Raw genomic sequence first — 25,705 nt, 5'->3', positions numbered from 1 at the left:
GCCCTGGGTCCCTAAGTGGTTAAGCCAAAGGCAGAAGTGGATCCAAAAGGACCGTGGGGGAGATTTATCAAAACCTGTGCAAAGGCAAAGTTGCCCATAGCAATCTGATTGCTTCTTACATTGTTAACAAGGCCTCTGAAAGAAGCTAGCTCATTGATTGCTATGGACAACGTCGCCTCTGCACAGGTTTCCTGTCTCATAAACCTACTGGTGTGGTGTGAATGTAGTCTCTGAGCTCCCATCTACACTACAGTAATATCTAGGCTGAGCCAGAACGTAATCCATCCGCAGCGTCACTGTATCAGCCAGTTAGTTGCCATGGATACCGAGCGGTTAGGGCGGTGCTGTGCGCAGCACTTCCTGTCGTTGGTAGACGTGCTGATGACGTCACGTATTTATGGCGTAAAACCAGAGCGGAGGAAACGGGACGCCGAGACTGGTAAAGTACCGTACAGCGGAGAGGAGGCGGTGTGACGCAATAGACGGGAGATACAGCACTGAGGTGTCTGATAATAATAGAGCGCCCCCTCTGGCGCTCAGAGGCTGTTGTCCCGCAGTAATGGTCAGAGCGGCTCATTCATTCTCATGCAGTGCTGTACTGGTTAACCTACAGGGGACAGACCCCATTACAAGCCAGTGGCTGCCCCACCATTATCCCCATCCTTTACTATACCAGTGGTCTTCAAACTGCAGCCCTCCAGATGTTGAAAAACTACAACTCCCAGCATGCCTGGACAGCTGTTGGCATGCTGGGAGTTGTAGTTTTGCAACATCTGGAGGGCTGCAATTTAGAGACCACTGACCTACACTGAGACAAATGTCTCTCCTTACAGCTGTTGGCATCTGTTAGCAAGGAAATCCTCCCTGAATTTCTTTAACGGATTTACGCCGTTTATAATGATCCAGGATTGGCGCTTGTGTCCACTCAATCTTCTGCTGGTATGCCAAGTCCTTGTCGGAAGTTCTGATGTGTGAACTGAGGGGTGGAATTCCCATTGAAATACATGGAAGCCTACTTCAAGGCAGAATCAGTGCTGAATATTGTTCACAGTGTGAACAGGGCCCTATGTGGATGAGGAGGAACAGGGGACTTCACAGTCCTGGTGATCAGCTGGGCCTCAATCCTGTGGATAGGTGTACTAGAGCTGGGCGGTATGACCAAATATGTGTATCACGGTATTTCTGTAACTTATGGCGGTTCCACGGTATATAACGGTATTTCTTTCACCCTGCCCCCCCCCACACACACACACACACAAATCATGTGACCCGCGAGCGCTCTTCTGCTCCCCCCCAAATCATGTTACCCGACAGTGCTGTTCTGCTCCCCCCAATTAATTATCAGCCCAGCAGGGTACTACTTACATTCTTTATCTTTTGCAGCCCGGGCATAGGGATACAGCGTACAGCAGTGGTCTGAAACCTGCGGACTTCCAGCTGTTGCAAAACTACAACTCCCAGCATGACCGGACAGCCGTTGGCTGTCCGGGCATTCTGGGAGTTGTAGTTTTGAAACATCTGGAGGTCAGCGGGTTGGAGGCCACTGGCGTACAGTGAGTTCCAGTGCCGGCGGCCCGCAACAAAGAGGAGGAGGGCAGTGCTTGCGGGTGACATATGTGAGTAGTACTCCGCTGGGCTGATAATTGGGGGGGGGGGGGGGGCAGAACAGCGCTGGCAGGTCACATATGATTAGTTCCCCGATGTGGGAACAGCGCAGCTCTGGGCTGATAATTCATTCCCAAGGGGGAGGGGCCCAACCGGTATTGCGGTATGGGAAAAATTCATATCGTGCAGCCCAAAAATTTCGGTATTCGGTATGAACCGGTATACCTCCCAGCCCTAAGGTGTACCAAAGAAAACGATGATCCAGCACTTGGAAATGACAGCTTTATTGAAGATTACTTGACACTGTTAAAACTGACCATACTATCAGACGCGTTTCGAGCGCACGTGACTGTGTACCAGTCTGACATTGGGGTAGAAAGATGCTACTGTAAACTGGGCAGCACAATTGCTGAGGCAACCACCGCACCCGACGTGTAACACCCGCCATCATCATGAGCTTGTACTCTGCTCTGTCAAGGGTGGCTGGAATTACGGGAGCTGTTTCCATAACTTCCATAGAGATACATGGAGGGGGTGTGTTGGCCACCACTTCGAGGGTCTTTCCATTCCTGGGGAAAGCCGGGGTGCCAGGCAGGAGATCATGGGGAGTCCTAGCGGTTCTGGTCCCTCACGATCTAAAACTTATTCTCTATCCTTTGGATAGGGGATACATTTTCCTGCACAATAGTAGTCATTTAATGTTCCTGTGATGATTATGCTTCGAATAGGAAATATTTTATATAGAAATCTTAAAACGTACCTGTCATTTCAGGCGACTTTTGTGTACATGAGGAGCCACAATATTTCTAGCCATTGTATAACTTGCATATGGTATTTTTCAACAGATTTCTGCTCTGCAGGCTTCATCTGTAATTTGCAGTTCTCCCAGAGCTGATGGGCGGAGCTACCTTCTTTTCTCTTCCATAGGCTTGTATTGCTTGTCTTGCTGACACAGGACAAAGCAGAGCAGATTTTTTTTTTTTTAGAGAAGTTTTAAAGGGGTTGTGCGCTGCCCTGCCTTTCGGCGCTCCGCTCGCAGCGTCCGGAAGTTCATTACTCCGAACGCTGTGTGCGGGCTTCTGTGTTCGCTGCCGCCCCCTCGTGATGTCACGCCTGCCCCCTCAACCAAAGTCTATGGGAAGGGGGCGTGACAGCGGTCGCGCCCCCTTCCCATAGACTTTCGTTGAGGGGGCGGCCGCAAACACGGAAGCCCGCACACAGCGTTCGGAGTAATGAACTTCCGGATGCTGCGAGCGGAGCTCTGAAAGGCAGGGCAGCGCACAACCCCTTTAACCAGCAGGAGGGAGGAAAAAAAGAACAGAAGAAAGAAGAATTTTTGTCCATCAACATATATTACAAAGTTTCTTATAGTCGCTTGTATTATTGATCAGATGACAGTGCCTATTACAGTGGGGATATGGTAGTAAGTAGCTGCCAGACCCCTCTGCTCCTGGGGGACACAGACCACTGAGAAAGTGGTCCGCAGTGTCATACGCCTCTGACTGTGCATGACTCTGGATAAAAGGAGTTTTTACAATCATGAAGCCAATGATAAGACCAGCGTTTCCCAACCAGGGTGCCTCCAGCTGTTGCAGAACTACAACTCCCAGCATGCCTTCGGCTGTCTGAGCATGCTCAGGGTTGTAGTTTTGCAACAGCTGAAGGCACCCTGTTTGGGAAACACCACATAAGACAATAAATGATATGCCTGCATTACTGTGCAACACAGCTTTTATATGCTGTGTATAGCTTTAGGGGGTAAATATTGATGACCGTTGCACTTTTAGTTTTTCTAACAAATTTTATTTCTTTATTTCTTAGGCTGATTTCACACTATGAGCATTCATCCGTTATTAAACGTCCATTTTCTGTGTAAAAACGTATGAATAAAGACCCGTCATGTATGGCCGTAACACCTCTGCCTACAGACTCCCACAGCCGGGACTACTACTACTCCCATCATGATGTTTCCATGATGGGAGTAATAATTTCCTGGCTGCGGGAGCCTGCAGACAGCTGGGGAGGCTACATTAGTGTTTGTACTACAACCCCCATCATGGAACAGAGTCTGTTCCATGATGGGGGTTGTAGTACAGGGGCTGATGAAATGATTGCATCGGGTCTCACTCCTGAGACCCAATGCGATCCGAAGTTATTAAGCAGGGGAGCGGGCGGTAGCCCTAAATGGCCGGTACTGAGGAGCCATTCAGGGCTCCTGCCCGGGGGATTTAAATATGAACATTGTGAGTAGCAGGAGGGGGGCATATCTATAGCGCATTTATATTATGCCCCCTGCAGTGCATTAATAAAGATATGACCCCAGCCGGTGCATTTATGAATATATACCCCCCGCCGGCGCATTTATAAATATATACCCCCCGCCGGCGCATTTATGAATATATACCCCCCCGCCGGCGCATTTATGAATATATACCCCCCCCTGCCGGCGCATTTATGAATATATACCCCCCCCTGCCGGCGCATTTATGAATATATACCCCCTGCCGGCGCATTTATGAATATATACCCCCTGCCGGCGCATTTATGAATATATACCCCCTGCCGGCGCATTTATGAATATATACCCCCTGCCGGCGCATTTATAAATATATACCCCCCCGGGCGCATTAATAGATATATACCCCCCGCAGCGCATATATAATGTGTCCCCCGCAGTGCATGTATAATATACCCAGCGCAGCGCATCTATATACATATGCCACCGCAGCGCTATATGTGAAAAGCCTTCCAGCAGCAGCACTATGCGGATTCAAAAATGAAAGTTAAAGCACACCATACATTGCAGGGATCCAGAGCTTGCTGCCCGCTTAATAACTTCGAATCGCATCGGGTCTCAGAAGTGAATCAATCCCTCAGCCTCTGTACTACAACCCCCATCATGGAACAGACTCTGTTCCATGATGGGGGTAGTAGTACAAACACTAATGTAGCCTCCCCAGCTGTCTGCAGACTCCCGCAGCCGGGGAATTACTACTCCTATCATGGAAACAAGTCTGTTCCATGATGGGAGTAGTAGTAGTCCCTCAGCACTGCAGGAGTCTGCTGATGTCACCTCTTCTGAGCATGCTCAGAAGTAATAACAGATATTATAAACCAGGTGCAAACGGATGACATAAAGGCTCATCCATCAGCCATAGACTTCAATGTTAAAAATAACGGCCGTTAATTTACCCGTTTCTTGCGGCGGAAGAAAAATTAGTGCATGTGCTGTTAATTCTTCCGTCACAACTAACATCCGTTAGTCAAGACGGACTTTAATGGGTCATAACGGATAATCCAAAAATCCCATAGAGTTTAATGGGGTTTTGTAACGGACGTTTAACATCCTTTTTTTAAAGCTTTTCTAACGGGCGTTTATAACTGATCTTTTAACAGATGAATTTTATAGTGTGAAAGCAGCCTTAAACATCCGTTTTTACACAGAAAATAATATGTATAATGTATAATAACGGATGAAATAACGGGAGATAACGGCTGAATAACGTCCATCAAAATAACGGGCATATTTATCCGTTAAGACCCGTTATAACATCCATCATGTAGGGCCGTTTTAACACATCTGCTTACAGACTTCCACAGCCGGGACTACTGCTACTCACATCATGGAACAGACTTGTTTCCATGATGGGAGTAGTAGTTCCCCGGCTGTGGGAGTCTGCTGGTCGCTGGGGAGGCTACATTAGTGTTTGTACTACTACCACCCCATTCATGGAACAGACTCTGTTCCATGATGGGGGTTGTAGTGCAGGGGCTGAGGGATTGATCGCTCCGGGTCTCACTTCTGAGACCCGATGCAATCAGAAGTTATTAAGCAGGGGAGTGGGCGGCAAGCACCACTCCCCTGTCATGTACAATGTATTTTACTTAAATTTTTAAATTCCCTGCCGGGAGCCCTGAATGGCCGGTGCTGAGGAGCCATTCAGGGCTCCCACCGGGGTTTTCAAATAGAAGCGCTGCAGTGGGGAAAGATATATATAGAATCGCAGGGGGGGGGGGTATATATCTGGCCTCCGCAGCGCTTCTATGTATCTTGCCCCCCCTGCTGCGCTATATAGCCTTTCCCCCCACAGTGCATTTATATAGGTATTGCCCCCCACAGCGCATATATATATATATATTTCTCCCCCGCATCACATATATATTTGTCCCCCGCAGTGCATATATATATTTCCCTCCCGCAGCGCATATATATTGTCACCTGCAGCGCATGTGTATATATATATATTCCCAACGCAGCGCTATTATAAGCCACCAGCAGTGCTATGAATGAAAAGTATTCGGGCTAGCGTGATGTGCTGCTGAAAGAATACTTGTCATTCATAGTGCTTCGGCGGCATATGTATATAGATGTGCTGCAGGGGTCAGACATATATCCATATGTCTGGCCCCCACAGCGCTTCTATAATCATGTGCCTTCGCAGCGCTAGGAATGACAAGTATTCTTTCAGCAGCACATCGGGCTGGCCAAATGCGCTGCTGACAGAATACTTTTCATACATAGCGCTGCAAAGGCATATGATTATAGAAGCACTGTGGGGGCCAGACATATAGCGTTTCCTGGCCCCCACAGTGCTTCTATGTACATATGCCACCGCAGCACTACGAATGACAAGTATTCTTTCAGCAGGGCATCAGCTGGCCGGCTTCCCGGCCAGATGCGCTGCTAATAGAATACTTTTCATTCATAGCGCTACTGGGGGTTATGATAGCAATATGGGGGGAAAATTATATAAATGCGCTGCGGGGGGCAATACTTATATTAATGCACTGCGGAGGGCAAGACTCCTATAGCGCAGCAATTCTGTATATATCTTTCCCCACCGCAGCGCTTCTATTGGAAAACCCCACTGGGAGCCCTGAGTGGCTCCTCCCTGTACCGGCCATTCAGGGCTCCCAGCGGGGAATTTAAAAATGAAAGTACAATACATCGTACACCGAAGGGGAGTGGAGCATGCCGCCTGCTCCACTGTTTAATAACTTCTGATCGGATCTCAGAAGTGAGACCTGGTGCGATCAATATCTCAGCCCCTGTACTACAACCCCCATAATGGATCAGAGTCTGTTCCATGATGGGGGTTGTAGTACAAACACTAATGTAGTTTCCCCAGCCACCCACAGACTCCCGCAGCCTGGAAACTACTACTCCCATCAGGGAAACAAGTCTGTTCCATGATGGGAGTAGTAGTGGTCCCTCAGCACTGCAGGAGTCTGCTGATGTCACCTCTTCTGGGCATGCTCAGAAGTAATAACGGATATTATAAATCAGGTGAACGTAAAGGCTCATCCATTTGCCGTAGACTTCAATGTTAAAAATAACAGCCGTTAATTGTCCCATTTCTTGTGAAGAAAAATTAGTGCATGTGCCGTTATTTCTTCCGTCACAACTAACGTCCGTTATTCATGACGGGCTATAACGGATAATCAAAAAGTCTCATAGAGTTGAATGGGTTTTTAACGGACGTTTAACATGGCTTTTCTAACGGACGTTTATAACAGATCTTTTAACGGAACAACTTTATAGTTTGAAAGCAGCCTTAGAACCAAGACAATAGGGGTATGGGCTTAAAGGGGTACTCTGGTGGAAAATGTTTTTATTTTATTTTTATTTTTTTCAAATCAACTGGTGCCAGAAAATTACATTTGTAAATTACTTCTATTAAAAATTCTTAATCTATCAGCTGCTGTAAACTACAGAGGAAGTTGTATACTTCTTTTCAGTCTGACCACAGTGCTCTCTGCTGACACCTCTGTCAGTGTCAGGAACTGTCCGGAGCAGGAGAGGTTTGCTGTGGGGATTTGCTCCTACTCTGGACAGTTCCTGACATAGACAGAGGTGTCAGCAGAGAGCACTGTGGTCAGACAGAAAATAACTATACAACTTCCTCTGGAGTATGCAGCAGCTGAAATGTACTGGAAGGATTAAGATTTTTTAGTAGAAGTCATTTACAAATCTGTTTAACTTTTTGGAATTAGTTGATTTAAAAAAAATATATATATATTTTCCACTGGAGTACCCCATTAAAAACTTATCCCCTATACACAGGTTAAGGGAAAAGTGTCTGATTGCAGGGGTCTGAATTCTGGGACCCCCTGCAATCTCCAGAATAGGGCTCCGACTCTACTGCATGAAGCAGTGGGTTGGCATGTGCTCCAGGCAACAGGGAGAGTTGCTCTGGGTCAGAGAGGTCTCAGAGGTCAGGCTACACCCAAACTCTCATCCCTTATCAATACTAAGAGTGTGATACGCTAGAAACATTTAGGTTTCTGCGCTGTGTGTGCAGCTTTACAAGCCTATTCTAGGTGACAGTTGAGCTTTAACTTTTCTGACTAGGTTAAGATTGACCTCTATGATCCCTCAGTGTCTTTCTCTACTTTTGACCATTGCGATGATATCTGCCTCTCCTGCATTTGCCCTGGTGGTACATCAGCCAATCCTGAAAGGCTTTCCTACCGCAATCCAGGGATGCTCCTTCCATCTCCCCTATTCACCATGTCCTGCGACTCAGCAGTGCCCCCTGTCAGCCAGAATCCTATTGCAGATTGTAAAGTAGAGCCCAGTTCTGGATCCATACATGTGAGTTTCTTCCAGTTGGGTTTCTGGCGAAATTTCACTTCTTGTTCCTTTGGCCACTATGGCTGTAGCCTGTAACCTGGGATTATTTCATATTGTTACCTTCCGGCCTCCATTTCTTCTCCCAGTAGAGCAAGGAGATTGAATACCATCAACGCTCAGTGTCTCCAGACAAGACTTGAAATGCATGTCTTTCCTTTGACTTCTGTCTTACAGGGTTCTGTCCTCCAGTCTCTGCAACTCTTAAAGGGGGTATTCCAGGAAAAGTTCCCGAGACAGGCGTCATCAGAGAGCACTTAGACAGAAAAGAACAACTCAACTTCAGCAGCTCATAAGTACTGAAAGGATGAAGATTTTTTTAATAGAAGTAATTTACAAATCTGTTTAACTTTCTGGAGCCAGTTGATATATAAAAAAAATTTGTTTCCTGGAATACCCCTTTAAGTGGTTGCTGAAACCACAACCCTGACTGGTTGATCATCCTGACCAGTGATTATTAGAGATCCTAAGGAGCTGTTATTTACTGCAGGACCTACATGTCCTCTTCCAGTATAGGAGTGGTTTCTCTTATCTTTTTTTTTCACCTTTTTTTTCCCCTTGACCTTCGATCTCGGGCAAGATCCTGCGTATGCTCTGCCTCAATCTTTTCCTTCAACTGCCAGATCATCACGCTCACCCTGTGGGGGTCCTCTGGCTGCACATATTTGGGCCTCTGCTTTCATGGGTAAGGTGACTCCAGCTGTGTTTGCGCATCCTTGGTGTTTTGTTAGGCACAGCCAGGATTGACTTGTTAGAGGATACACTCTATGGTGGTAGACTGGTAGATCTCTCAGCATATCGATATTGCTATATCTCAATGTGGTTTGCGTCTCAATTATTCCTAATGTTTTTTTTGTTTACAGTTCACCTGGATTGTTAAATGGCAGAGTCCAGGATGTCGTTGCAACCAGCATCCTCTTCTGTAACCTTCCTTCAGAAGGGACATTATAATAAAGCACTCAGGGATTTACTAAGGAGGATTGGGGATTCCAAAAGGTAAACTTTACACTAAATTCGTACCACATCTGGTAATAACTTTTCTTACCATGGCAACCATCCACTATATATTTCTTTGTTGGCTGATCGGATCTTTAATGTGTCCAGAAAAATCATTGTTTGCCAGCAGCACATCTCCCCATGTAACCAGTAGACGAGCTACTGTCAATAATGCATGTGAACGAATGCACAAACAATCAAGCATTAATTCACGCATTTGTTCACTTCTTAACAATTGCCTTAAAGGGGTACTCCGCTGCTCAGCGTTTGAAACAAACTGTTCCAAACGCTGGAGCCTGCGCCGGAAGCTTGTGATGTCATAGCCCCGCCCCCTTCATGACATCACCCTTGCATTGAGGGGGCGGGGCTATGACATCGCAAGCTCCCTGCTCCAGCATTTGGAACAGTTTGTTCCAAACGCTGAGCAGCAGAGTACCCCTTTAAGTAAGTGGTCCTGGTATTGAGTGCTGATAGGCCGATTGGCACTCATCTTGGACAGTAATCTGTACATTAAAAGAACACTTACTACATTTTTTATTTATTCAACAGTGAATGTATAAATGACATGCGCTAAGTGCTTCAAGTGGATCCAAAATTTTAGACTTATATTGGTGTCTATGGGTTTAGTAAAGTTTATACGGTACTGTCTTATAGGAGCAAAACCTATATTTTATGCATTTTAATATTTTTTCTATTTTGTTTATTTTACACCATTGAACTTCATTTTAGGGAACACACCATACAATGACATTGGAAAGTCTTCAGATCCTTTCTTACTTTTCACTATTTTTTTCTTTTTTTTGTGGCCTTATGCCATAATAAAAAAAAATAAAAAATCAAGTTCCTTTCTATCATTCTGTACTCAATACACTATAAAAACAAGGTAAAAAAAAGAATGTTAGAAATCTTTGCTAATTTATTGAAAAGGAAAAACTAAAATATTCCATTGACACAAGTATTCAGACTTAGTAAAGGCCTCTTTGGCAGCGATTACAGCACACCTGAATTTGTGGATTTGCCATTCTTCTCCGCAGATCCTACCGTGCTCTGTGAGGTTGGTGAGGACTGTCGGGGGCTTTTTCTAGGCCTTTCCTGAGAAGGTTGATTGGGTTGAGGTTAGAGTTCTGGCTGGGCCACTCAAGGACATTCACAGAGTTCCTAAGCCACTTCTGTGTTATTGTCTTGTTGGAAGGTGAACCTTTGGCCAATCTGAGGCCCATGCAGCTTTTCCTTAACCCTGTCCCGTCTCCCTGTCCCAGCCACTGTAAAACACCCACACACAGCACAATGTTGCCACCACCATGCATTACTGTAGGGATGGTACTGAACAGGGGCATGGGCAGTGCCTGGTTTCCTTCAGACATGACGCTTAGAACTGAGGCAAATAAAAGTTTAATCTTGATTTCATAAGGACGTGTATAACTTTAGATGGGTTTTATGTGTCTTTTACTGAGATGAGGCTTCTTTCTGCCCCCACTGCCATAAAGCCCATATTGGTGGAGTACTGTAGTAAATGTTGACCTTCTGGAAGTTTATGCCATCTGCACACTGGGTATTTGGAGCTCAGCCAGAATGACCATTGGATTCCTGGTCATCTTACTTACCAAGGCCCTTTTCCCTCCAATTACTTAGTTTGGTAGGGCAGCCAGGGTCCTGGTTGTTTCCTGGAAGGGTCCTGGTTGTTTCAACAGAGTTAAATTTCAAGTGTCGTAGCTAAGGGTCTAAATAATTATGTATTTTCCAAATTTTAGTTTTTCGTTTTTAATAAATTAGCAAAAATGTCCTAAATATTTTGTTTTCATATTTTCACTATGGGGTATTGAAGGGGCACTATCATTAAAATAATTTTTTTGCATATGATACAGCAGGTAAAATAAATAAGATTTGTAATTTACTCTTTGTAAAAAAAAAAAAATATATATATATATATATATATATATTTTTTTTTTTTTTTTTTTCATGTCACTTTCATGTCCTTATAAATCTGTGCCCCTTCTGGTCCAGACTACATTCCGTCTCCCCAAAAGCACAGACTTTGGTCTTCTGGCAGGAGAAATACTTCATTTTCTTAAAATATTTCAGGGGTGCCAACATTTATGGCCATGACTGTATCTGCTGCTGTGTGCCTTGGAGGAAGAAGTTGTATAGTCTTTTCAGTCAAAAACAATGTATTTTCTGTGGAGTATCTCTTTACATGAATTAGTGCAGCTATCTCCTGCAGCATTCAAATAGGGACATTTGCATCCCCTTTCTTGAAATCCTAAGGCTCCCAGCAAAGCTCACTGATCACTTATTTTCTATCCTAAAGAAAGGTGATATGTTGTCATCTTGGAATAACTTGTTTATTCTTGTACTGATAATATGGGTCATATAAAGACCAAGAAATACGCATCTCTCAATTCTCATATCTAGATTAATAACTTTTCTGATTTAAGCCAACTAGAGATCACTGATGAGCACTTTGATGATGACCTGTGTCCAGTTCAGGATTCCAGTGCCCACTTGTACACAGAAACAGGTAACTAGGACTAGTAGAAGACATTTGACAGCAATGTCTTGTATCTGTTGTGTCAGTTAATCATAGAGGATGTGATTTTTATTTTATTTTTATTTTTTTGGTAGATGTTACTTTGCCATCTCACTTGATAGCCAACACATGTACTGAACCATCCTTTCTTATGAGTGGACTTGCAGGTTCAAAACATAGAATGAGGAAGCCACAAAACACTGCACTAAAGAGCCCACATGTTTTACCTTCAGAGATCCATGATATATATGAAGAGCTATCAGAAATATATCACAAACTTCAGGTATGAAATCTACTAAATACATTATACTATAAATGTTACGTATGCTGCTTTAAAAATGTTTAGTTCCCTTAGCATTCCAGTCAAGCATTGTATGGTGTGAAGTTTTGGCTCCATGTTGCCAATACAGGACATTCTTTTTTACAAATACATGTCTTTTTCACTAGAAATATTAATTATTAGAATAGTGTTTATTTCAATTTATACAGACATGGATCAGCATGGACATCCTGTTTAACCCAAAACCCAAAGTTGTGATCAGCCGCTCATTCCTGCGCTGTTTTGCTGCAGAGGAATTGTGACAAAAAGCTGCCGTTCACATAAATGGCTTTCCTTGCAATTTCTGGGAGGCCAGAAGGAGAGCCACTGCTTGTTAGATTCTCTCTGCTCAGGCTCATAGAAGGGGTCCCCCCTTTCTGTGTCATTGATATGTTCTAATAGAACATACGGGCAGAGTTTGTCCTCATGGAAATTACTTTTTTTTTAATTTAATGATGACCGTAACATTTACTGCTATTGAAATTACTTATATAGCATTATGTGGTTTGTAAACACAAACCAATTCTAATACCCATGTTTATTTTATATAGCAAGAGAGAATGTCGCAACAAGAATATTCCCTTCAATTGAAAAAGCGTGAGCAGAGTTTACTTGAAAGGGAGGAGATGCTTCTAAAACACCAGGCCACACTCGGCAAGATAAAGGATGTGGGAGAGAATGTGCAGGAGAAATTTCGAATAATGAAAGAGGTAATTTACTTTTCCAGCTGTTCACCTTCACCTTTCTCTTAAATATGGTAGGTTTGCGTTGATATAGCTGTCTGTTAGCCCTCAATATCTCATTTAACATATACTAATAAAAAGTATTGTAGGAAGATAACTACAGATGTACATAGCTGCACTCCAGTTCTGATTATATCTGCCCTGCATAGAGCTACCATATTCCATGCTGTCCAGTGCCTATTGTTAGGTTCAAAACACCTCTACTAACGGTCACAGAATTACAGAAAAAGGGGCAGGGCTCAGCTTCTGCTTTGTGCAGAGGAGAGAGAGAAAGGCTGTTTATCTGCAAGCTGTGTCCATTTTCCAGAGGATCTGCGCTGTCTCTGAAAGGTCTGCTTCCCTCATATCTCAGAAGTAGTGTTAGTGCTTAGTGTAATTCCTTCCTTGCTGTGCTACTGCTATATGTCCACAGTGCTGCCTGTTGTATCTAATCCCCCCCCCCCTTTAGACTGCAGACTTGTCTTTAGCAACAGCTCGGTGCTTAGTTTAACCCCTTCCTTGCTGTGCTACAGTGTTTTTTGCTGTGCTCACACAGCACTTTGCAGAACCTGTACATAAAGAACCTCTTTTACCCCTACATGCATCTGCAGTAGTGCATTGTGTATAACCTCAGACCAGCACAGTGCTAGCCGGTTTAGTGTACTTTGACATGCACTATGGCATAGCAGAGGCCAGTAGGTCCTGTCCTGTGTGTGCATTACTGGCTAACAGCCAAGCTTTGGTCCTGCTTAGAGAAAATTTAAATAGTATTGTATAATGAAGGTGAATCTCCAGGGCTCAATAACAGCAGTGAGCACACTAAAATCACTGCACGTTTTTTTTTTTTTTTATTCTTTAGAAATGACAGGTACACTTAAAGGTAAAATTGTGCTACATATGTCTCTGTTTTCTTTGTAATATATAAAAGTAAAGATTGCAATTTAGCGGGTCTGGTGCTGCATAATAATTTAGGGGGTACTTACTCCACTAAGCAGTGTACTTGAGTTGTGGTTGACTTTTTACCTGTGTACTGTAAATGTTGGGTTGTATTATGGCATATGTTGTTTAACTTGAGAAAGTATAATGCCATTTATTTGTCCATTGCTTTTTAAGTCTTGAAAAGGCTTTAAGTTGTATAATATAAAATAGTTACAGGCAATGTTCTTGTAGGAACCTCCAGTATGCACGGCTGTCCACACTTGCACTCGCAGGCAACCTCATAAACACTGTGGTTAATCAAAGCATTTCGTCGTGTTGTGTAATCTAAACATTCTTATTACGTTTCTCATGTTTCTAGCTTTGTTTTATATGTGTTCATAGATTTTCATAATCTTCTAATAGATTTCTTTGAACATGGCATAGTTTCCGTAGTGTGACTAACAACTTGAGTAACACATCTTATACAGGGCACATCAAACAACATTCTAATACCATATGTCCCAAAATAAAAGGTAAGTCATTTTCCAGTTTAGACATATTGAACCAATTTAAAAAATAAATCAAGTGGTACTGATCTTTAAACAGTTCCACATTGGTCAATCAGGCATAGGATACGTGTATTATTAGCTGGTTATATTGTGCACTACACGGCATCCTCTGGGCCAACTATGCTTGGCTTTGGTTATTGTCACCCTCTGGTTTTGGCAGATACATTTCTATTAAACCATTGAGATCACTCTTCACTATTTAATAGAAAAATCTCATTAGAGCTGCGTCCTTATATACTTACAAATACACATGCTCTGGAGAGATGACAATGTCCTTCTCTCAATTTCGTAGTGAGTGGTCAGTGATCTGTTAGCGGTCTACAGGTTACTAAAGTCCTGCAAGCATGCGAGGGAGAAGTGGGAAAAGCCGGCACTGCACTGCGGATTCAATGAGGCATGGGTGCACTAGATGACAACCAGTGTTGCTATGGACAACAACGCTGAATTTCCGGGGTGCATAGTCCAAAGTGACACAATGACAATGTAGAATATGAAGAAGAAACCAGACTGCACTCACCAGGGATGGAACAGCGACACTTTAATTTCTCATGCACGGAGCCGCAGGCGGGTAGGACTCAGCGGTCGGCAGGGGGCATGTGGGACGTTTCGTGCGCAGTGACGCACTTCCACTGCGCACGAAACGCACGGGCGTTGGCTGAGGAAGTGCGTCACTGCGCACGAAACGTCCCACACGCCCCCTGCCGACCGCTGAGTCCTACCCGCCTGTGGCTCCGTGCATGAGAAATTAAAGTGTCGCTGTTCCATCCCTGGTGAGTGCCGTCTGGTTTCTTCTTCATATTCTACAAAGTCATGCAAGCAGTCTGTAGTCCACTGTAGATAGGCACCTGTGGGGTTGTAAAAAAATTTCAGCAGCAAGTTATTGTTCTATATGAAGCATATTTGTCAGTAGAATATATTAGGAATACTGCAAATTGGTATCTCCAGTGACTTTTAGCCTATGTTCACATGGCAATGTCCATGCCGAAAATCTATGTACACACATTTCCCCTGAGAACGGAGCACCGACATAACATGCCGGCGCTAAGGCTGCTTGGGAATGCGCCGTCTCATATACAGCAATACATTTCGTCTGCAGAAAGAATAGACATGTATTTAATACTGCGGATCCTTTAAGTGTGAGCCGACCCTAAAACTGATTTCTTGTACAGTAGTCCCTCAAGTTACAATATTAATTGGTTCCAGGACGACCATTGTATGTTGAAACCATTGTATGTTGAGACCAGAACTCTATGGAAACCTGGTAATTGGTTCTGAAGCCCCCAAAATGTCATCTAAAAATAGGAAAAAGTGAGGATTAAAGAAAAATAAGTAGATAACTAATACAGATAAAGCAAATCCTTACATATAAAAGTAATAAAGATCTGCTGGGAGCTGTAAATCACTGTCTGTCATTGTTTCCCAATCAGAGTGCCTCCAGATGTTGCAAAACTACAACTCCCAGCATGCCCGGACAGCCTTCGGCTGTCCGGGCATGCTGGGAGTTGTAGTTTTGCAACAGCTGGAGGCAACCTATTTGGGAAACACTGGTCTATGTAGAGGACAGAAGCTTGTTCAGGGTCCCGTACAGAACACGTAGTGTCCTAAAAAAGGAAAATGGAGCCGCCCTCACCTGGTGTCCAAAGGAGTAGCTAACCTTGGCAGAGGTAAAGAGTACAGAACATGTAATACCTCCCTGTACTGTAGGGGGTGCTACCAGACCTCAGTCAGTGCATGCACTTTAGGAATACACCAGTTTTACCAGTGAAATATCCATTCTGATTGGTCTGTTCTTCCAGTCATTGACACGTTTCGCAGATTCCATAGCATTGTATGTTGAGTCTGGTTTCAAGTTACAATGGTCCAGAAAAGACCATTGTATGTTGAAACTATTGTATGTTGAGGCCATTGTAAGTTGAGGGATCGCTGTACTAATATACTGCCAGCTTCCCACTGCATATTTATCTTGTGTCCTTTAAGTGAACAAGACCAGAAAACAAAAAGTTAACGTTGCATAGATGCTATTAAACTAAAACATAAAAGGAGCCACATAAACACTGTAGAAACAGAACTGACCTCAATGGGGCACGGTTGTACAAAAAACAAATCAAACTCCCTTCTATGTAAGTATGAAAATGACAAATACTTCTACATGACATTCATATGGTAGATATAAACCTTGCAGATTTATAATTGTGATCTGTGAATCATTGCTGCACAGCTCTTTTTTTCTTGAATAATATATATTTCAGCCCTTTTAAATTCTTTTTCAAATTCTGATATTCTTTTTAATGTTGGATGGGAAGGCAAACTACTTTTTACAGGAAAATGTGTGATCCTTCTATATGGATCCTTTTCTAGGCAAACATTACTTTGATATAACCTTTATTAATGTTGACAGAATGTATTGTTTCCTTTGCAGCAGCACGATGTAGAGGTAAAACAGCTGTCAGATGCCTTCAAAGAGAAGATCAAGGAAAACAAAAGATTGAAGTCCTCTTTTGATACCTTAAAGGAAATGAATGACACCTTAAAAAAGCAGGCGAGTGTATTCTTATTCATTATAGACTGAATCTGTGTGATCATAGAATAAGTGATTTCTTAAAGTGTCCCTGTCGTTAAAAAAAAACTTTTAACATGTCACAGTCATGTCAAGAATTTTGATTGGTCAGGGTCCTGAGACCCCCACCGATCAGAAGAATGAGCGGAGAAAAGCATTCTTCACCACCTGGCTCACAGCGATCTTTAGCCCTGAAGACTTACAATGACGACAGAGATGGCTGCAAGCCAGGGAGTAAAGCGCACGATTACATGCTTCCCCCACTTCTTCTCCTGATTGGTGGGGGTCTCAGTCAAAACGTTTGACATGACTTGGCATGTAAAAAAAATGTTTGAAATGACAAGAACGCTATGATTTGAATTTTAGATGTAGACAGCTAATTAGTGCATCCGGCTAGGGTAACTGAGCATTATCTCCTTTACTTTTGGCGTATATGTTGTAAAAACTTCCAGCATGTCGACCCCTAGTTCCTTACCTAAGGTCAAAATGTATGATTAGTAGCAGTCAGAGACCCCCTGACAATCAGCAAAATGACAGATCACCTTGACTCATGGGTGGCTATGCTTGCTACCGCATCCCAGCTTCATTCAAGTGAATGGGACTGAGCTGCAGTATCAGGCACAGTCACAGATATATGTACCAGGATGTGCTTGTGCAATCAGTAAATCGTCCTCTTCGTTCAGCTGTTGGGTGTGGCTATCTGGCGTTGGTCCCCCACCTGTCAAACAATATGATAAATTCTAAGGATTGCCCATCAGTGTTTAAAAGGTTACTTTGAGGAACGGAAATTTTCCCCGATCCACATGGTAGGGGATAAGAGTCTGATCACGGGGGGTTCAACTGATCTCCTGTGCCCCAGTACTTACCCATCCTTGGCATACTCCGGTCCCCACCTTCCAAGACTAACGCAAGTGACAGCCTTCTCAGCCAATCACCAGCTGAGAGGGGGGTTCTTTACTCAGCCACTAATTGGCTGAGAGGCCCGTCACTTGCGCGTATCTCTAAGAGTGGGGGTTTGTGTTCCCCGTTTAAGTCCCAGAAAACTTCCGTATGTGTGCTTTTCTCCCCTGGAGGTGATAGGTAAGCAGAAAGCGTGTGTTTTTTTTTTTTTCTTAATTTACTGACTTTAACTGTCATAAAGGTTAATAGAAGTTACGTAAACAGAGCATTACCACGAGCAGCACTGATTTTGTAACTCTGGAGTTAAGCAACATTTATAGCTCTCAATGCTATGCTGTTTATGCATCTTCTATTAATGTCAATGAGAGTTATGAAAACTATGTAATTTCAAGATATGTATAGATAGGACCTTAAAGGAGTACCCCAGCGCTGCTTTTCTTTATCCTACTGTGCCCGGGCTGCAAACCTTAACTCACCTTCCTTCATTCCCCTGTTGCACCGCTATCAGTCTTTGGTACCAGTCTTCTTCCTGTGGTCAGCGTATCGCCAGCCGCAGCAATGTCCCGCCTTGGCCTGTAATAAGCTGAGCGCACGGGCATGTAAGGAGTGCGGCCAGCAGGAAGAGGTCGGGGCCCAGGCTCCTTACATGACAGTGCGCTCAGCCTATCACTGGCCGAGGTGGGACATCACAGTGGCCAGCGATACACTGACCGCAGTGTGACGATCCGTACACATGGAAGCAGGAAGAAGACCGGAGAACCAAAGACTAATAGCGAGGGAACGGAGAAAGGTGAGTTTCAATTTATTTATTTACTTTGCAGCCCGAGCACAATAGGATAAAGAAAAGCAGTGCTGGAGTACTCCTTTAAGCTCTTCGAAATTTATGGCATATCCTAATAGCTTTTCCATAAATGTCCCAATGGGAATATCCCTTTATGTACTGTGGTGTCTTTCTTTCTGTTAGATCCTGACCTTTTTGATTATAGTTGTGCAGACAAAGTCATCTTACCTTGGACATTTTTTCCCCTAAAAGGGGGTGTTCCTGTTGTACTAAATAGCATAAATTATCATTGGCTTTACTTGCATTCTGTTGACATGTCATTGTTGTCTCATACTAGAAACACAGTTGACTGTTGACACAACAGATATAAATTGTGTCTCTAGTTTTTGTGTGCCCTCTTGTTTCTTTCAGCTGAATGAAGTGATTGAGCAAAATAAGAAACTGGAATCTCAAGCTAAGAAAGTTCAGTCTCGTCTAGAAAACCTACAGGTGAGTTACATGTTGTTCTTTATTTCTGGGTGCTATTATTGGTGACTTAATGGTAAATTTTAAGCAAGGAACAGATCATAAATGAAGGACACATATAACTAAAAGACTTAGCGAGGAATTTTTCAAGATCACCACAAAATTCTGCTGGCTTCCCTTTGCATGATTTGTTTTGGGTACTTAAAGGGTACTCGGGTGGAAAACAATTTTTTTCAAATCAACTGGTACCAGAAAAATAAAAATATATGTATATTACTTCTTTTAAAATCTTAACTCTTCCAATACTTATTAGCTGCTGTATACTACAGAGGAAGTTGAGTTGTTCTTTTAAGTCTGACCACAGTGCTCTCTGCTGACACCTCTGTCCATATCAGGAACTGTCCAGAGTAGAAGCTAATCCCCATAGCAAACCTATCCTGCTCTGGACAGTTCCTGACATGGACAGAGGTGTCTTGAGAGAGCGCTGTGATCAGAGAGAAAATAACAACAAAGAACTCAACTTCCTCTGGATTTGACAGCAGCTTAGAAGTACTGAAAGCATAATGATTTTTTTTACAAATCTATTTAACTTTCTGGAACCATTTGATTTGGGGGGGAAAAAAACGTATTCCACCGGAGTACCCCTTTAAGTCACACATTGACTGTCCTAACACTGTGCTTCTTAAATCACTAGCACTTGGTGAGTAAAGTATAAACTTGAAAAACCTGCAAAATGTTTATGCAAATTTTGAAACTTCCCCCCACCTTAGAGAGCAATGGATTCTACCAAAAGAATGTGCAATATCATCCTGTTTCCAGTGGAACTTCAGCAGCATATCCCCTGTGTGCATTGTGCAGTGGTATCCCATTAGCAGCAAAGGAACTGCTGCATTGGAATTTCTGAGTGGAATTCTGCTTGGAAATTCCATAGTGTGAACCCAGCCTTAGACTTCTCCTCTTTTCAAGTTCATTACTGGTTTTGTACTTCGCCGCTAGACATCTTATCCCCTATCCACTGCCGCCGGCAGCCAGCGTTTGTACAGAACGCCGGTGCTGTGCGGGGGTCCCAGCAGCGGGACCCCTGTGATCAGACATCTTATCCCCTTTAATAATTGCAGATAGGAATGTGAACACAGCATAAAGTGATAGATATTTGCTAAATTGGATCATACCTTTTTTCTAGAGAAAGCACGCCTTCCTTACAGTTCAGAAAAGCAAAGATACTTCCCAAATTGTGAATCTTCCAAAACCCCAAAATGTTGAAAAGAGACCTGCTCCTGTAAAACCTAAGGTATGATTAATAGTTATCAGTATGTCTTAGTCAGATAGTGACTCCGGTCGGCTAATTTTTGCCCCGTATCCGGTTGTGACCGGACTGAAAACATAGTATACCACGGTTTTCAGTCCGGTCACAAAATCGGATACGGGGCAAAAATGAGCCGACCGGAGTCACTATTTGACTCTGGTCGGCACTCTAAGGTCTATTATCTTATGGTATAGTTTTTTTTTAGGTAGCCCACATTGCTGTAACTCATTTTGACATTGTAAACCAAGCCATTAAGGATGAAATCCAGGGTGAATGTTAAAAATATATTCACTTATATATTAAATGAAGGCATGTATGTAAGGATATACTAACCCAATTGTCACTCCATCTGCTTGGTGACAGACTACTTACTTCTCCCTTCACACCATTAGTAGACATGTCACTGATAATTTAGTCCCTCTAAAAGGTTGCTTTAACCCCTTAAGGACCCGGGGCATTTTCGTTTTTTTAGAGGCTGGGCCCGACCCGCTATGACGTGGGGCCACGTTATAGATCGGGAGCGGTCTCAGGGAGTACAGGTACACCCTGCGTCCTTAACAGGTTAAATAGGCACTGTCAGATATAAAAACTTTTGATATGTTGTAAAGCATGCAAAAACAATAGGTTTTGCAATTGCTTTCATTAGAAAATTTTCAGTATTTCATAGTGAAAAAGCCAGTCAAAGAACTGCCCCCTCTGCCTCCTGGAATACATTCAGTGCTTCTGTGTACACTGCTTCGTCCTCGACTCCGGGACGTTTTGGAGGGGGGAGGGGCTGTACACACTGCAGAGACTCATGAGAAGGGGAGGGGCAGGAAGCCTGCTGCCGTCTCTCACACAGCAGACCAATGAGAGAGGCAGAAACATGCATTGCAGATGAAAAAGTAAGTGTCCAAGCATGTATGTGTGTGTGTGTGTGTGTGGATATATGTGTATGTGTGTATATCAGTGTGTCTATCTAATGTGTATGTGTAAGAATACATGAACCCAGTGTGTGTGTGTAATAAAGGGGGACTACAATCATATCCTCCAGCTGTTTCAAAACTAAAACTCCCAGCATGCCTGCACAGCCAAATGATGTGTGGGCATGCTGGGAGCTGTAGTTTTGCAACAGCTGGAGGCACCCTGGCTGGGAAGCACTGGACTGAGGAGAGGGAGAGGGAGTGGTTATCACAGTGAGTACACCCCCCCCCCCCCCCTGCTTCTGGGGGATAAAATTAAGGTATTTAAGAAATAAAGCTAATTCTGAGAGAAATGTAGGTCATAGACACATACAAAGTACATGTACATGATCAGGATGAGATACTGAGCAACATATAACAGTTTTGTTTTTTTGAGTGATCTGACGGGTACGCTTTAATTCATACACAAGACCTTGCCTCTAACTTACTGACCAAAACACCTCCTGACATAGTGAAACTCCTTCTCTTTTTTTATTGGAGGGGTTTTGCTACAGAAGGATGTCAACACAATCTCCTGTTTTCTATGTAAGGCAGGAACTACTCTGGGTAACAATTTTGGATTTGGTATGAGGATAATGAGAATCTGAGTATAATGAGGATCAGAGGAAAAAGCCCATCATTCTCCTATACTTGTAGCTGATGTAATTGGAATTGTGGGGTTTATTTGTTATTTTTCTATATTCTTTATATTATTTTATTTTTCACTTTTACATTATTTTTTGTGTGAAGATTTATTCTCCAAAAAGTCAGAGAAGACCATCTGGGGGCATATTTTTATTTTGCCTAAAGAAAACCCACTTACAAAGGAAAGCAGCACTGACAAGTCACAACAGTCACTTCCAGGGTTGTGCTAGTTAGACCCAACAGTCTAGTCATTTAGCCTAGTCAACCATTCACTGGCTCATATTATACTGTTTATCGAGCCGTTGGGAAGGCATAAAATGCTCTACTTCAATAGAACTGAGCTGCAATACCTTACAAACTGAAGACAGGTTTCTAATGCTGGATAACCCCTTAAATACCAGACAGGTCTTTATCTGTATTTCAGGTTTTCAGTGTGCCCAAATTATACCTCCAGAAAAAATATATATACATTTGCTTTCCTCCTTAGACTAGGTTTAGATTGCCATTTGCATCCGACCCGTTAAGGGTCTGATTGGCTCTTTTTCTGAGCTGGTCGGACCCTAAAACCGGTTGGATGCAAATGGCTACTATCGGGTCCTAACGGACCCCATTCACTTGCGTGGGGTCTGCCGATGAACCGGTAATTTTACAGAACTTTTGTGGAGAAAAAAATAGTGCTTGCAAACTCCCGTCCTTCTGGCCGGATTGCCGACAGAACACTGAATAGCGGAGTTCGACGGCAATGTGAACGAGGCCTTATTCCCATAAACTCTAAGGGGGAGATTTATCAAGACCTGTCTAGAGGAAAAGTTGACCAGTTGCCCATAGCAACCAATCAGATCGCTTCTTTCATTTTCAAAAAGACCTCTGAAAAGTAAAAGAAGCAATCTGATTGGTTGCTATGGGCAACTGGTCAACTTTTCCTCTAAACTTTTAGGGGGAGATTTATCAAAACTTGTGTAAAGGGAAAATGACAGGCTGTTCACCCACACTAAACCCAATATACGGGTTATAGTGCCCGTGAACAGCATTAAAAAGAGTGTTTACTCTCAGAGAGCAGAGCAGTCAAGTGACATTTGCATAGTCATGAGAGGGACAGGCAGAGTGGGGACAAGGGGGAGTATGGTGAATCGGCTACCCGTCTCTATTGCGCACAGCAGCGCAATAGCATGAGAAGGTTAAACCTACATAACTCTGCTAAAACTATACTTATTAAAGTAAGTAAACCTTCTTTTTAATACTGCTCACCCGCACTATAACCCAGTATATTAGTATGAGCCAACAGCCTGTCAGTTTCTCTTTAATTCAGAATTTTTTATTTTCATCAAAAACTGATCATGTACTTTGCCCACTTTGTGCAGCACAAACCTCTTATGCCAACATTTCACACTGAAGGCGCTGTACATAAACAAGTTTCAACTTTTTCTATTCTCGTGTGCAAAAGCTACATACATCATCCGTATAAATTTGCCTAATTTTCTCTTTTGATGTGCAAAGAACACAGATGCAACCGATAACATTTTGGCTGTCACACAGGTCCTTAATAATATGCAAGTATTCAAGCTCGTAACTATTCTTATGGATTGGCTTTCTTCATCAGAAGGTAATGGAGGCCGAGACAAATCACTATCCATGGATAAATTACCCACAAACTGCTTTCAGGAAAAGTGTGCCAAGGTATGTGTGTTACAACATCATGTATGGTACTCTTTCAGAACTTCAATAAAGCACGATCTAAATAATTGAGTCATATATCCTCTATGGCAGTGTTTCCCAACCAGGGCGCCTCTAACTGTTGCAAAACTACAACTCCCAGCATGCCCGGACAGCCAAAAGCTGTCCGGGCATGCTGGGAGTTGTAGTTTTGCAACAGCTGGAGGCACCCTGGTTGAGAAACACTACTCTATGGCTTTAAGAACATTTATATAACCTTTATGTTGCCAATTTATTATTGCTTTTTCTTGCCATCATATGGGAATGTATAGCTGAATGTACATGTCGAACGTGATGCAAGTCATATAGGTATTATGAGGTTGTTCATCCATTCATACATGCACACAGGCAGTAGAACTGCTCCCATGCTACACAGACTGTAAAAAAAGCATGTCTATTTAAAATATAAGGAAGTTTAGTGGTTACTAGTTAATTTAATTCTAGAAATCCTGCATGGAAAGGCACATGGTGAGCCCCTACTTATTTAGAAGGTTGGGGATGTTCTCTTTACTCAGAGGAAGCCCTTTCTAGGTTCCTTTAGCTAAACTCCTCTCATTGTTTGTTTGTGTCTTGCAAGCTTTTGCTCAGCATCTGGATATAAAAGTAGATATGATAAAAAGTGTACACGACCCTGTGCCTTCAGGCCATGCAGACTTCTCTACCCTTCTTACGTGACCCTTCTGGCCAAGAAATTTGTGACATTGTGAAAAACACGTTGAACTGTGTCATATAGCTTAAAAACTTACAGAAATGTGAATGCAGCTGTGTAACTTTTAATTCATGTACTTAAATACACCCTTGAATACACCCTTAAATCTCCACCCAAGACCTGTACATTTAGACTAACTGCAGATAACCCACAACTTTCCATACCTTAACCATACTTAATGACATGACATCCAAGACATTGTCAGTACTGTTGATGTTGTAGTAGGAAAAATAAATAAATAAATAAATAAAATTGCATCCGTTTTTTTTTATTTATTTTTATATATTTTTTTATTATTATTTTGAGTAAAAATCTAAGTGAAAATACTGTTCAGAGAAATAATGTCACCAGGTACTTAAAGGAGAAGTCTTATGCTCAAAAACGTATCCATCATCCACTAGGGCATACGTTTCGGATCGCGCGGGGGGGGGGGGGTCCAACCGCCTTGACCCCCCGCAATCTCCTGTATGGGGCCCCGGTTCTCACTGGGAGCAAAGCGTGTGGACTGGCAATTGACACGCCCCTTCCATATATCTCTATGGGAGAGCCGAAGATAGCAGAACGACTCTCCCATAGTGATATATGGAGGGGGCGTGTTGGCCGCTGCTTCGTACCCGTAGAGAGCCGGGGCCCCGTACAGGAGATCACATGATATATCTCCTTTTAATAGTTTTTTTTTTTTTTTTTTTTTTTTTTTTTTGTTAAGGCTTAAAATGTTACAGCCTAAAGACATGTCAGGGGTTTTTATTGGTGGGGAAAACCCCCACCAATCGCTAAAAACAAAGGAAAAGCAGAAGATGTGCTCATATACTTTTCAATAAAAATTTTATGTAAAAATTTGAGGAGAAAGCAGAGAAACAGCACTCATCTGATCGCTCCCCCCTGCTTGTTTTAGTGATCGGTGAAGGTCTTGGCAACCAAATCCCACCGATTAAAACTTGCCATGTCTCAAGTTTTTCTTTAGGACATATAGAACAGCGGTTTACTGTGAGACTACAGGCAAATAGATCTTCAGAAACCAATCTTTCTCAGTAATGTATTTGAGGACTGAAAACATTATTTTAGACCATTGTGCTTAGGGGGATGGAGTCATTTGCCTGGACTTTGAAATTGCTAGCTTACACCACAACATACCAACACATGTGGGTATAACTTCAGGAGTCCCACTAAGCATGAAAACAATGGTATCTGGGTCCCTTAGGCACCTTGGATAGTGGATGTCCACAGTTCAGGGATCTGCTACAAAGCCTACTGTGGTATTGCTGTGAAGGAGCAGCAGTGATCAGCCAGTACTACTGCTCCTTTATTCAGAGGCTTGTGGAGCGTCCTGGCTACAGGATTCCAACTGATCAGCAAGTAATGGTACGTCTTAGCAGTATGTCCTCATTGTCAGAAAACTAA

General features: G+C 43.0%; 1 protein-coding gene across 2 annotated transcripts in view; it reads left to right on the top strand.

Moving 5' to 3' along the window:
• Window positions 1-308: 308 nt before the first annotated feature.
• CCDC138 (coiled-coil domain containing 138) overlaps window positions 309-25,705 on the top strand; it is a 43,764-nt gene continuing 18,367 nt past the window's right edge. Inside the window, exons 1-10 of one of the 2 annotated variants that reach the window (XM_056556024.1) lie at window positions 404-439; window positions 8,817-8,921; window positions 9,100-9,232; window positions 11,668-11,750; window positions 11,855-12,042; window positions 12,630-12,788; window positions 16,707-16,826; window positions 18,937-19,014; window positions 20,174-20,281; window positions 23,419-23,559. In XM_056556024.1, the coding sequence (XP_056411999.1) occupies window positions 9,117-9,232; window positions 11,668-11,750; window positions 11,855-12,042; window positions 12,630-12,788; window positions 16,707-16,826; window positions 18,937-19,014; window positions 20,174-20,281; window positions 23,419-23,559 (993 nt within the window). In that variant the 5' untranslated portion in view covers window positions 404-439; window positions 8,817-8,921; window positions 9,100-9,116. Of the gene's footprint in view, window positions 440-8,816; window positions 8,922-9,099; window positions 9,233-11,667; window positions 11,751-11,854; window positions 12,043-12,629; window positions 12,789-16,706; window positions 16,827-18,936; window positions 19,015-20,173; window positions 20,282-23,418; window positions 23,560-25,705 lie in introns of both variants that reach the window. The other variant, XM_056556022.1, reaches the window with a different exon arrangement.

The sequence above is a fragment of the Hyla sarda genome, chromosome 2 (genome assembly GCF_029499605.1).
Source record: "Hyla sarda isolate aHylSar1 chromosome 2, aHylSar1.hap1, whole genome shotgun sequence".
In the NCBI taxonomy this organism is placed as follows: Eukaryota; Metazoa; Chordata; class Amphibia; order Anura; family Hylidae; genus Hyla; species Hyla sarda.
This window is presented reverse-complemented; position numbering and strand designations above follow the sequence as displayed.